Below are 14652 nucleotides of genomic sequence, written 5' to 3'. Positions count from 1 at the left end.
AGAAAAACAAATAAAGAGAGGGCTGGCGACGACCAATGTAGTTCGCCGGCCCTGAAATTAACAACAACAAAAAGTAGAACATTAATTAAGATTTTGGTTGAGATAAAAAAAGTCAGTGTGACAAGCGGGATTCGAACCCACGACCTTGTGCTAAATAACGCCGCTGCTCTACAACTTGAGCTATCGTGACTTCGATCCAATCGGACACCAACTCCCCATCTCATCCCACATTTTGAACTTTCCCTCCCTTTTTATTTGCCATTTTTCAAATGTCGTGTAATCTATTTGATTCTGAGCGATAAATGAAATGGCCACGGAGGGCTATAGTGAAGTATACTTCATTTTTCTTATTACTTTATTAGGTTTCGTGGAAAAAAAGTCAGTGTTCACAATTCGAAACCAGACCTTGTGCTAAATAACGCCGCTGCTCTACCACTGGAGCTACCGTGACTTCTATCCACTCGGACAGTAACCTCCCATCTCAACCCCACCTTTTGAATTTTCCGTCCTTTTTGCCATTTTTCAAATGTCGTGTAATCTATTTGATACTCGGCAAAAAGGAGGGAAAATCCAAAAGGTGGGGTTAAGATGGGAGGTTAGTGACCAAGTGGGTCGAAGTCACGGTAGCTTATGTGGTAGAGTAACGGCGTATCTAGCCGACGTTCGTGGGTTCGAATCCCGCTCGTGACACTGACTTTTTTTATCTCAACTAAAAACCTTAATTAATTGAAAGATATTAATTGGTCAAGCGGATCACGAAAACTAGTGAATTTTATTAAAACATTTTGTTTCATGCTGTTATCAATAAATGAAAAAAGACTGATTATGAAAAATAAATCAACGCTCTTTAAAATAGAATGCAAAATGTTGATGTTTGTAAGAAATAAACAAATTCCTATTGAGGAAATATTATAAAAAAAGCCATCTCGAAAGTTACTATCTAATTAATTATATTATTTATTTATCCACAGCCAGACATTAAAAGCAAGTATTCTAAATTCAGGGAAGGTAAGGAAACCAATTTTGTGCCACCCGGGTAGGTATTATTCTTGTAAATCCATAGGATTGGGTTTGGCATTTAAATTAAGTCCATTAGGCATTTCCCCTTGAAGCTTGGAAAGCTAGTTTTCTATGTATAAATGCATGGTAAAATAATACTATCACGCATTTCCATCTAGGTCCTATTCTGTGTAGACAGTAATCTTTGTCAGGTATATTTAATTGCTATCATTAAAAAATAGATTAATCGCTTATCTGCAGTGGAAAAATTAATCAAATTTTTTAACACCATTGCAAACACTAGCTGTAAGATAACCAAACTTTGATGAAAACACCTTCTTCCAACAGTTCATAACAAATTTGTAAATTTACAACTCCCCTTTTATTTTTTTAAACTAATGTTAAAATATAGCAGCTGCTCATATGTGTAAAGTGTGTTAGTAGACTAAATTGATATGTTAGAATTTAAAAAAAAGAATAATAATTTAAAAAGCAATAGAAATAAAATTGGGAAAAAATTTACAAAATTTTTGTGGAGACTAGCTATCAAAACTCCTAATTTCAGTCAATAAAGGTTATTTAATGCTAGTCTTATTAGAAATCACATCTTTGATGATGATGATGGATACTAGGAAGCTTTGGTCCATAAGCACTACAGCTTTCTGGCTTATTGTAGTTTCCAGGTTCCTTAGTTCAGCGCAATCCATTTGATCCTTCTCTTATGAATTATTAGTTAATTGACAATCATTGCTACTAATCGTTCTCTTGGTTTTCTTCATGTATCCCAGGTTGTCTTCATTGAGCGGTTGCTTTGCATGCGAACATAGGTGGCTGTTTCTTCCTCCTTGATGCATAACTTACAAATGGATCGTTAACATGCCCATGTTGTGTACTTGTTATCTTAGATGCCAATGGCCGGTATATAAACCTATCACTCCTCTGAGTTTAACCTTCTCTAACTGTTCGGTTTGACAGTCTTGGTAAGGATTATTTTAGCATAAGCTTACTCTGACTAGCAACTCTAGCATTTATCCACTTCTCCTTTTGTATTTTTTGGATCCATCCTGTGATTTGTGTTTGTTTTAGTTATTCCAAGAAAAGATTAAGGGCCTTTGTTTGGTATTGCAGATCCTCATCTGGCCAGTTTGTCTGCTTTTCCGTTACCCAAAATTGTATTTCAACTTAAAAGACTGAACACTGACTTCCCTAATGAGTTTCTTTGTTTATGTTTTCGAATTGTCCAAAAAACGCCTTATCTGGTTCCTTCATATTTTGGAGTCATCTGTGTACCGTATTACTGTGACTGATGTCCTTCTGAATTTGTCTTGGATGAAGGATTGAATTGATTACATGAACTAAGGAACTAGGAAACTACAATAAGCCGGAAGGCTGTAGTGCTTGGAGAATAAAACCCACTTCTTAGTATCCATCATCATCATAATCATCACACATGATTTCTAATAACACTAGCTTTAAATAATATTAATATTTTGTCAAGATTCAGTGGAAACAAATGGTTGCATGTAAATAAATTGTTTTCTTTTAAATTCTTTATTATGTACACTTTTGATTTAGGTTATGTACAATACTACAGCTGATTCTACTTTCTCAATCAGCCATAATTTTTGGACAAGATTATTACAGCTAATGACTAGAGGAAACATTTTAAAAAATAAATGCTTGATTTTAACTTTTTTTGAATGGTAAGAGCATTTTGTAAAAGCTATTAACTCAGAAGTATTCTAATGGTACTAAATAAGTGAATCAAACTAGTATTAAATAAATTAAAGCTTTCAATAAAAATCAACATAACATTTAAATGTACAAATATAATAAAAACCTACCAAAAATTCAACAATTTTAAGCTAAATTTTATGATTATTTGATATGATTTAGTAACTATTCATTCAGTTCACCTAAATTTGAAGTAACATCATCAGTTTGTCTATGTGAAATTTATGACAGCCCAAGGCGCTCGCTTGTTGATCTGATCCAAGAGTTAAATGCTGCCACCCGTGTGTACACACCAGGCCGGTTCTTTTTAGCACATCCATCACCCCAGGAGACTACACCAGCAAGCACAAATCTCCCTAGAAAAAAAAGCAATTAAACTGGGCTATTTTTGTTTATTTAATAATACCACCTTGCTTCTGACAAGCAAGCGGGCCTCCAGAGTCTCCTTCGCAGGCATCGACACCTCCTTCTAGTAGACCTGCACACAGCATTGAATCCAGAATGGATTGGAGCCTGCCTCCATAAACATCCGCCTGTCTACAAGTGGACAATGGCAAGAGAGGAACAGAAGCTGCTCGGAGAGTACTTGACAAGCTCTTCGAATCACCAGCTTTAATCAAATAAACAAATTAAAACTTAGATAAACTTTGACAAAATCATTGGGATAGTTACGTTTCTGCGCTCCCCAACCAGTCACTGTGCACCATTCTCCTTCTGAAGGACCGATGTCACTTTCAGGAAGACAGATCGGTTGGACAAATTTATTGAAGTCAATGCCTGTTTCAGATGTTGCTTTAACTTTAATCAAAGCAATATCATTACTGTGTGGTCCATCTGAATAAAAAATGATTATATTGATAAAAATTAAATAACAAAAGATTACTAAAAATTTTTTTAATGTGTATTCATTATAATATGAGGAATTTATTTAATCTTGTTTATCACCTCGCCTAAATTCAGGGTGTATGACAATCCTTTCTGGCCGATAGACTCTTTCATGTTTGTCCTTTCCACGCAAATCATGTTTGCCAACAACAAGCCGCATAGATTCTGGGCGATCGAGATTTGTAATGCAGTGAGCTGCCGTTAGAACCAGTCTCTCGCCTACAACTGCTCCTCCGCAGTGATGGTCAAATCCTCTTTTCTGTGTGTTATAGGCCTGAATCTCAACCTTGAAAGTGAACAATATGTAAAGTTCAAATATTGTAATATTTCACTTTATTTCTTTTCAAATGCATAGGTCAGATAAAGAATTGTATTTCCTGTTTGATAAATATGAGGCTAAAATTCAATGTGTTGTGTTTCTAATGACTAAATATTTCACACAAACCCTTGGCACAGAATGGTGCACCTGCATAAAGGGCTGGTAAATTTTAAAATGTAAGACCAACAAATGCAGTTCAAAGATCCATTAGGATGTTCTTACTATCAAGAATTTCCATCAAAAAGTACATTTGTAAATATCATAATATATTACAATAAACTATGTTCTTCATTTATATTGTAGATTAATATATAAGTTTACAAAAATTACATATTATATCATTGGGGAGCTTGGTATATTTGTCATATTTGTCAATTCACCTGCCACGGGTACGCTCCATACGGAGTACTTGATCCGCCCACTATTTTTGCACTCGCCCCTCCGCTCGATCCTCTCACCGGCTGGTGTGAAACTGACCTTTGACCACAGTTTGAAGACGAGACGGGAAATTTAGGAAAACCGCCACTCTTCCAATCTCCGGCTGGAATTGAAAACGATGTTACTATTTTGAAACGAACAAAAACAGAACAGACTAAATAAAAATATTTTTAAAAAATTTAAAAAATCTTCTAAGAGCAAATTTGAAGACTTAAGTAATGAAGGTGTACATTATTTACTATGATACGAACGTTGAATTGATCCGTTAGCATTTACTTGTATAATACCAGCTTCGGTCCGGAAGTGAAGAACTGAGTGTAGAGCAAACTATGGTTATCGTGAGGACTAACTGCTGATGCCTCACCCCTCTAGGTATCATTGCTTGAAACCACCTGAAAATCGAAAATAAATTCTAAAAATATAGTTATTTCATTTGCAGGTGAACATAGAAGCTACAGAAGTAGTAGCTAAAAGTGATAACATTAAACCTAGGCCCGGAAAATAATTCAGGTTTATGGTTATAAAATAAAAATAATAAAATAAATGATTTTAAACATTTTTATCAATTAAAATACCCTCCATCACTCTCAATGCACTTCTCCCAACGTGATGGCAACTTCTATACACTCTCTGAGTAGAATTTTTAGTCTTTACTATTAACAAATTCTCCATTTTCTAATGACTTTTGATCAATAAATTTTTTATGCTGTCTTGGTGTCTGAAAAATGGTAGTCGGTAGGCGAGAGGTCTGGAGAATTGGGAGGGTGAGGCAGAACCTCATAACCAAGATACAACAGTTTTCGGGTTGTTACATGTTACACATGGGACTGAGGGTTGTCGTGTGACAGAATCGGCCTTTTCCAATTGATTCATTGAAGATGGCTTCAGTAATGCCAATTTGTGGAGCATTGCTTCAATTTGAGAGTAATAGATCTGACTGTTTCGTCAGAATTCAAGAAGTGATAGTAAATAAGCCCAAGTGAAGCCAACCAAACAGTCACCATCACATTTTTGTGATGAGTTCGGGGCTTGAGTGTGGTGCTTCTTCTCCTTTGTCGAGCCAATGTCCAGAACGGCTGCTGTTATCGTAGAGAATCCACTTTTCATCAAAAGTAACAATTCTATTCAGAAATGATTCCCTTTTGTTTCGGCTAAGAAATGTTACGCAAAATTCATAACGATGATTGGTTGGTCGTTTAATGAGGAACCAAACTTTCGAGCTTTTTCACCTTTCCAATTGCCTTATGGTTTTAGTTTTGCAAACTGAAAGATTCTCTACAAGTTCTCGAACTGGGATTTCCTTTGACAAAAGCTCGCAGGACATTATCATCTAGGGAAGAAATCCTTCCATGACCTTTTTTGTCTTCAATGCTGAGGTATTATGCGAAAATCACGCGTTGACATCTTAGTAAAGACTGAATTATTCTTAAGTAACAAAATGCTACTGAGGTAAACAGACAAATTTTGTTTGGAAGAGGATTAAAAAGTGTTGACATTCGAACAAAAAAAAAATCCAGCAAAAATAAACCATTTATTACATATAGGGGTAATTTAAAAAAATAAAAAAATAAATTTAAAAAAACCCTGCATTATTTTCCGGACAATTATATTTTGGTCATAATTTGAACATCTGAATCAAAAAGTGTCCCCGCCCAATCGAAAAAAATTCATTTCGAACGCCGCAATGTCCAAGGGCGAAGAGGAAACGCTTTGCCACCAGGGCATTCGGTTGGCCGATGAAGTGTGAAGTTGGCAAATTCGTTGCAAAATGTCCGTGGTGCCACATTTACGAATGAGCGGTGAAAGATCGTCCTATGATATTCGAAAAAATAGAGACAAAATAGAGTAGGTAGTAAGATCGGTGCAAGTATGAATCAAATTTCGCTAAACATAAGCTTAAAGACTATTTTCTAAAGAAAGTTAAATTAACCGTGAAAAAAAATGCTTTAGCCTAATAGTAAATAGTATATTCATTTTGTAACCAAAGAAGAAAGCTTAGACTGTATTTAAAAAAAAATCATTCAGTAATAATTAGCAAAAGTATGTCTACTAATTAATGCTATACACGATCAACAATCACCTTAGCGAAAAACGGGAAAAAATACTTAACAGTCAGAAAAACTCTTGACTCCTTACTTTTAACGAATTTTCAATAAGTAAAGCGACGTCACATGAATGAAAAGTGATTCTCGAGAAATGGTGAAACTGGCCCGACTAATAGGAACAACTTCTATCTTGTCCGGTTGTCTCGAGCGACCGGTCAATTAGTAGTCACTTGTTGGATTATCTCATTAGTCGCGGATCAGACCATGTCCGACAATCATCAGCCGTCGCAGTACTACAAAGCCTTAATCACCAAAGATTAAGGATTTACCGCGGTTTGCAGATTTATTAGATTACCCTCATATCGGATCAAATTTGACCCTTAGGTCAAGTTTTGTTGTATGATCGGCACTGATCTTCGACTGGTCTCACTGTTTTCGTACGCACTTGTTTCAGTTTCACATCTTTAGTGAAAAACTGTCGCTGACTAACGACTACCAGTTCAATTTTTCATTTTAACAACTAGTAACTTTCTGACTTACGTAAACTGGATACGCTTGGACATACGAGTTTTTTTCGGAACAAAGATACTTTGAGGATTTATAGGAAATTTTATGCTGAACAAAAAGTGCCTATAATGATAGGTCCTCAAATGAAGCCTTCTATGAGAAGAACGCAAAAACTTCTAAAACTTGTGTTTTGTAGCTTTTTTGAAGAATTATTTCCAAATGGCTCTGTCGCAAATTACATATCGAAAAAAAAAACCTATTCGAGCATTAAATTTTGAGTAAACTGGGACCAACCGCACGTTTTTAACTTAATCCGTTGCCAAGATAAGATTTTTTTAATATAATAACCACTTTTCTCGAGAGACAAAAAAAACCACTTTTTAATCGTTTATTCAGTGTTAACACTTCGAAATAAACGTTGTAGGAAATTAAATTCTACGTAAAATGAGACAAACGCCAACTCATAGAAACATCGGTGCCACGATTTTTAATCAATTTTCAAAGTTTTGAATTTTTAGGAAATCTCTTGAGAGTAGATTAAAAAGTGTTTTTTTCTCTCTCGAAAAAATGCGGTTATTATAATAACTTAATCCATTGCCAAGATATGATTTTTTTATATAATTCCTAAAAATTCAAAACTTTGAAAATTGATTAAAAATCGTGGCACCGATGTTTCTATGAGTTGGCGTTTGTCTCATTTTACGTAGAATTTAATTTCCTACAACGTTTATTTCGAAGTGTTAACACTGAAAAAACGTTTAAAAAAGTGGGTTGTTTTCTATCGAAAAAAGTGGTTATTGTATTTTTAAAAAAATCATATCTTGGCAACGGATTAAGATATAAACGCGCAGGTGGTCTCATTTTACTCAAAATTTAATGCTCAAATAGATCTTTTTCGATATTCATTTTGAGACAGAGCCATTTGGGAATAATTCTTTAAAAAAAACTACAAAACACAATTTTTAAAAGTTTTTGCGTTTTCCTCATAGAAGGCTTCATTTGAGGACATATTATTATAGGAACTTTTTTGTTCAGCATGAAATTTCCTATAATTCCTTAAATTATCTTTGCTTGGTTAGGACCCTCCCTGTAGAGTGCATAAATGCCTGAGTGGTTCTATATTTATTTACAATGTCTAAAGAATTATGTTTAACCAAATATTTCTCGAAAAAAAAATCACTAAAAACGTGTTATACCATGATTTAAAATAGTGATTTATTTTTACTTCTTTTGTAACCAAGATTCTTCAAAGGAGTTATTGGACTATTTACTGGTCACTCGCATCTGAGAAAACATCTACACAACATAATCTTATTCAATAACGTTTACATCTTTAGATTATGCAATGAATCAAAGCAACCCATATCATCTTCGAATGTGAAGCAACTGCTCAATGGAGACAACTTGTGATGAGAGAAGGATCGCATTGACAGACTGAAGTAAGGCTGTAGGAAATACAATAAGCCAGAAGGACATAAACCCTCATTTCCTTGTTTCCTTTCAACATCACCATCAAAGATATACAATTAATTTATATTTTGTTAAATCTACGCTGGAATAAATTTTGTATTTTTTCCTGCAAGTATGATTGTCTCATATTACTTGCCTGACGATTCTCGTGGTGTATTTTGGGTCAGAAGCGTTTCGTCATGTTCAGTGGTTGAATCTGTAGAAATAATTTTGTGTCCATTTGCAATCGCGAGAATTCAAAACATAACCACGGAATAATGGCGAAATGGGGAAAACCGTCAGACCGATACGCACAGCGAGAATACACGGACCAAGAACTATTTATGGAAATTGCCGTCAACCGTTTCATGACTTTGATAGACAAATGAAAGAATCGGCTATGGCATGCGGGAGCGTTGGAAAAACAAGACACGGTTTGATAGGAAGGATAAACACATGCAGCACGCAACAAATAATAAAGAATTAAAAAACAAATAAGATAGAAGAGGGTTAATAACCCAAAACTGACTTGATTGATCGGTCAAAACACAATTTAAAATAATGCTTAAAGAATTGTACAATTTCAGGCAAAATATACAGTTCGAATTTGAAAAATATTTGTCTAAACGCTAGCGAGAAATGTATCAATTGACGATGTCAATTTAAGCTGTCTTATCACTCAAAAATCATCAAATTTCGTCCATTTGTTTTTACAATTTACAACATGTTTCAGCCGCAGGGCCTTCTTCAAGTCAAAAACTTTACAAACTAACCACGTAGTGTCAATCCATGAAAATCCTTTTTTCTCATTTTCTTGGATGGACCCTCCGTGATGAGTTTGTAAAACCTTTCACCTAAAGAAGATCACAAACATTGTGACTTGTAAAATAAAACGAAATTATTGTTGAACCGGCATTGGGTCCGTGTTCACTCGCGGGTTTGTTGACTTACTCAAACGCATTGCGCCACCTTCAGTGAGGAAGGATATACCGGCTCATCAGAGTTCACCTACCCGCAGACCAACAACCATCATCAAGAAAAAAATTGTTTTAACTGATGAGCCCTACCATCTTAACTTAATCCAAATCAATCTATTGACAGTATATAAACACTTCAGTATATGTCAATTTAAACTAAAAACTACATCAATTATGGACAGATCAATTATAAATAGCCTAGTTAACCGATCAAAATAAATCACCTTCGATTTGGTTCGGTTTGTGCTTTTATTTAATTTTTGCCCAGTCTAATTCAAATGTCCCTTTTAATAAATAAAATGTTTTCTACCCTTGGTTATATGATTTTGAATATTTTGATAGATTTGCAAGTTTAGACATATTTTGGAATATCTTCTTGATTCTGTTGACAAAAAAATGATCAAAAGTTGTTTGGTGCCGTATTTCAAGACTCCCCCTCAAAAAAAGCTTAATTATTTCTGTATAGTTGACAACACAATTTCCTATTTTCACACATCGTATTAGTTTTACAGTGTCATATACCATTTTTCTAATGGTAAATCTAAGAATATTATTAATGCTTATTGAGGACCGCGGTAGCCGAGTTATATTTGACACGGTAGGCGTTCTGGGTTCGAATCCCGGGAAATCCCTTAGCTTTTTAAGTGAAAATAGTGTGAAAATTCTAATGTAAGGTAGTTTGACCTCTCATCCTTTTTATTATTAATTATTGATCGAAGAATGTCTTGGACAGCACACATCAAATCTATCTTTACTCAATGCCAAAAATTGTATTATGTAAACTGCAGTTTTTCCGGGGAGGTGAACCCTCGATGGAGTGACTATTTTATAAATTCTCGATTAGATCCTTCTTAGATTTTGTTCCAATATTCTACGTTCTGTTAAATTTTTAGATGAAGCGATACTTTTTACTCATGAATAATCTAGATCTTGGTAAGGTCTGGATGAAAAAAATAAAACCAAATTCAGTTGTTATATGCCTAGCTTTCGACCTATTTTAAAGTCATCATGAGAGTAAAATTTGAAGATGTCTGCAAATTGACATAATTAAGTTTTTAATAAATTTATTTGAAGGCCGACTCAGTCCCGACATTGCCAAGAACAGTTGCATTATTGATTGCTATATGCCAAACTGGCCTAGGTTATGTTCATCATCACAGCAAAACAAACAGTCTTAAAGATGTCCACAAATTGAAATAATTACGTTTTTAATAAAATGTTTCAAATTTTTTTGAAGACCGTCGGAGGCCAAATATTGCCAAAAACTGTATCACCATTGATCGTTATCTGCAAAGCTTTCTACCTATTTACAAATATTAAGGTCATCCGGAGTAAAACAATATTAAAGATGTCAACAAATTGTTATAATTATGTTTTTAATGGTTTCAATTTTTTTTTTAAAGACCGACTAAGTCCCAATATTCCCAAGGACTTTATGACTGTTGGTTGTTATCTGCAAACCTGTCGACCTATTTTAAGGTCATCATCAGAGTAAAACAATATTAAAGATGTCTACAAATTGAGAAAATTAAGTTTTTAATAGATTGTTTCAAGAATCTTTGAAGACCGTCGGAGTCCCAACATTAAGGATTGTAACACTTTAATGTTGGGGTTGTGATTTTTTTCCATATCATACTGAGGCCAAAATTATTCGTGAATATGCAAACAACAATCTGAATTTTAAAAAAGTAGATAAATTTATCAGGCAGATCCTAGGTTTGCCCCCTTCGTTACTTCTATAAATGTGCTTTCAGCTGAATCAGCGGAACTTCGTCCAATTATTAGAATATCAAAATTAGTTTTGGCAGTGCTTGTTTAAGGCGGTAGTGAACGTTATTAACGAGCTAATAATTTAACAGACGGTCCTGTGATGGATGGAAAGGGTGGTTGTGTTTATGGCTCCTCTCCTAAGCTTTCCAAAAAATATAAGTTACTGTCATCTATATCAGTATTTACCCCTTTTAAAGAACCCTGGAATATGTAAAAACACTGGAATGCAATGTGAACCAGATTATAAACGCGAGGTCATCAAATAATGGTTACAAAAATGGCGAAATTGGTACCAACAAAAAAGCAGACTCAATGTACAAAAATTTATTTCACGAAGTACGTCCTCGATACGGCTTATCGGCGGTAAATAATTTCTCTCCACTATGAAAACAAAACGATCGAATTGTATTTGCGGATCATACCTTAACAAAATTCATTTACCTTTTACCAACTCTATAACCAGTGATGAACAGGAAATTATGAAATATGTAACACTGTTTGTGATCCAGTACATAATTATTGAGAAACCACAGAGCTTCGAGTCCTGTTAAAGAATTTTTTTTATCATATTTATTTGTATTTTTTAATAAATACTTTGATTGAATATAAAATTTTCTAGCATTGTATAAATTCATTTTTTTCCCACACCCTACGTGTAATTGTACAATTTAAACAATGTTTATAAATCCCAGGCCCTGAAGATGGTCTCAATAAAGATCGAAACGTTGGCACGAAAACGAAAATATTTTTCTAAAACCTACGTCACACCATGCCGCGTCTCGCGATCTCCGAATTAAATAACGGTCCCTAAACACCACACATTTGTATTAATGTATTAAAAAAAATTTTCTTCTGAAATTAGGTAGACCCAATGTAAGTTTGGCTCAGAAAGAATTTGGAGAAGGATCAGAAAGTAGGCGTGGACCCTAAAACTATCACGTTTGAAAATTGGAATCAAATTGATTCTCATTTGAGTAAGCTTATAGTTTTTCTTCTTATGTTTAAACAAAATATATATTTTCCACTGTCTGTTTGCAAAATTTGGCTAATTAAGTAGTTTTTGGGATGCAAAATTTCTAAATGTCTAAATTTCAGATTATAGATAATGTGTGGTGATTAGTGACCGTTAATCTATAATTATTCAAAAATCGTGAGATGCGGTCTGGTGTGATGCAGGTTTCAGAAAAACATTTCTTTTATCGTGCCAACGTTTCGATCTTTATTGAGATCATCTTCAGGGCTCAAAGTGTTCGTCTTCTGTGTAGTTGTGTCGTGTCGAGAGTGCACTCGAGACAAACACTTTGAGCCCTGAAGATGATCTCAATAATGATCGAAACGTTGGCACGATAAAGAAAATGTTTTTCTGAAACATACATCACACCGGACCGCATCTCACGATTTCTGAATAATTATATATATAATTTTATTGTAAAAGTACTGCTTTTGGTGTTTAAATGTTTACCACGGATAGGAATTAGCTTGCAGCCTCTTTTACTATCACTTGAAGAGAACTAGTAATATATTTTTTTTAAATAACATTTTATTAGGTAATAAATTTTGCAAATTTGTCCCCTGGAAAATAACTTGATTGATGAAATTTGGGACTTTTTAAGATTTTTTTTTCTTTAAGATAGGGACCTGGACATTCAGCAATTGATTTTCAGTAAGTGTCTTTGCTGAATGCGTTATTCACACATCTATTAACAAATAAATAGTTTATTTTTCAATTTAGTTTTAATTAATTATACTTTTTATCTAAGGTCTTGGTTGAGATGGAAAAGCCAGTGTTCGAGCGAGATTCGAACCTACAACCCTCGGCTTAATACGCCTGCTCTAACCATTTGAGCTGTCGTAACACATTTTTTCTTTTGAATAATTTTAAATAATTTAATTTTTTCTACGAAAACAATAAATTATAAAAATAATATTTAGAAACAAATCATGTACTTGAAAATGGCATAGGACGCCGAAACGTCGTACGTTTGAAAATTCCTTTAGAAAAAGTTGTTAGAAAAAATTAAACCATCCATCGAAATACAAACAAGAGTGCAAACAAAGGAAGAAAGAAGAATAAATAAAATTAATGAATTAAAAAAGTGTGGTTGAATTAAGCTATCACTAATTCGATTTTGCTAATGCTGTTTTACCATAAAAGAAAAACATTTATCAGTTTATTTCATACAAGAAAAACATTGTTATCAATTGTTATAAGTTATAAATATTAAAAACAGAAGGATATTTCATGCAAAATGATAACTGAAACTACCTCCGGTTTTAAAAGTTCCCGTCAGACTCAATCTATTCATTATTCCCGCATAGAAAAAAGTGAAATGGAAAAGGGAAATCTGATCTGATGTCAATTTTTGAACCACTATTCCCCCTAAGAAAAATTATTTTCATTGTAAAGTTTTTATCCTTCATCTGGATCTATTGTCAGCCATGCGATAGTTTATTATCACCTGCTGGTCCACTCATTCACTCTTAAGCGTTTCGTCTTCAATATCTGCCATCGATCAATCATAATACTCGGGTAATTAAATGAACAGAACGATCTCCCAAAAGCATTAGACGCGATAAGATCTATTCTTATATATTGGTTTATCGATGTTTTGTTTTTTATAAAGTAGTAACCTTGTTGGTATTTACATGTTGCAAAGAAACCGCTCGTTCTTTATTCAGTCAAATTGAATTAAAAAAGTAGCTTACTAAGCATATACCACTATATCCACATGTCACAGCAATAATCTCTTAAGCCAATTATGTCAATTCTCATAACCTGTAACAAGTTATTCGTACTGACGGGTACAGAACGAAACGAAACTTAATATGAAGAAGACATCACTTTCACTCTCCGCCGATCAACATGTCCTACCATCAATTTCAGTTATATCAAACCGGTTCGATACTTAGGAATCTACTAGAATAAGGTACTAATTTGTGATTTATATACGCGATTTAACACGTTAGAGCTGATGGGGACGTTAGACTCATTCAAGGCTAAAAGGTAAACAAATGACTTTATTTACATCTTGGCCTTATCTACAAGAACTATGTGGCTTCTCTAATACGTTACAAATCAAAACATTCCATCCTACAATCCTAAATATCCTTTTGGATCCATGAAACCAGCCATAAAGTTCTAAATATCCATCGTGAAAAATTCGTGACACAAAGTCATTCTCAATCCAGTCATTCAAAAGCTCTTCCTGTCAAATCACTCAGCTCCTCTTAAAAGAGGCACAGAGATAGTGAAAGTGAATGCAGTGCAATGTAGTTCTATATAATTTGTGTTCTGTCTATGGGTAGCTTCTCCAATCTAATCTTCTTTTTTTTCACTTGCTTATTTTTGCTTCTTTCCTATACTAGTGGGGTGTAGTTGTAATATCCAATGAAAATATTTTTTAAATAATGTGTTATGGTAGTTCTTTCGGCATGCAGATTATAGATTTTATTATATATCTGTAACATAAGTAATTTCGGCTAGTTCATTGCTAGTACATTAATGATAAGTTATTGCTTTAAATAATTA

The 14652-nt window shown here is 34.0% G+C and overlaps 1 protein-coding gene across 6 annotated transcripts in view; it reads right to left on the bottom strand.

The window, feature by feature from the left end:
• Positions 1 to 2540: 2540 nt before the first annotated feature.
• The window catches only part of LOC106660931 (serine protease 33-like), a 33741-nt gene continuing 21629 nt past the window's right edge, over positions 2541 to 14652 (bottom strand). For 2 of the 6 annotated variants that reach the window (XM_014383994.2, XM_014383993.2), the window contains exons 2-7: positions 4652 to 4767; positions 4318 to 4478; positions 3679 to 3904; positions 3406 to 3567; positions 3143 to 3343; positions 2541 to 3089 (exon numbers count right to left, since the gene is read on the bottom strand). In XM_014383994.2, coding sequence (XP_014239480.1) covers positions 2956 to 3089; positions 3143 to 3343; positions 3406 to 3567; positions 3679 to 3904; positions 4318 to 4478; positions 4652 to 4754 — 987 coding nt within the window. In that variant the 5' untranslated portion in view covers positions 4755 to 4767 and the 3' untranslated portion in view covers positions 2541 to 2955. Of the gene's footprint in view, positions 3090 to 3142; positions 3344 to 3405; positions 3568 to 3678; positions 3905 to 4317; positions 4479 to 4651; positions 4768 to 6511; positions 6729 to 13754; positions 13780 to 13829; positions 14129 to 14652 lie in introns of those variants that run through there. The other 4 variants (XM_014383997.2, XM_014383998.2, XM_014383999.2 and 1 more) reach the window with 4 other exon arrangements.

This window comes from Cimex lectularius, unplaced genomic scaffold, assembly GCF_000648675.2.
Source record: "Cimex lectularius strain Harlan isolate CLEC.00 unplaced genomic scaffold, Clec_2.1 scaffold24, whole genome shotgun sequence".
In the NCBI taxonomy this organism is placed as follows: Eukaryota; Metazoa; Arthropoda; class Insecta; order Hemiptera; family Cimicidae; genus Cimex; species Cimex lectularius.
Note: the sequence above shows the minus strand (reverse complement) of the source record. Positions and strands in the feature narration are given on the sequence as shown.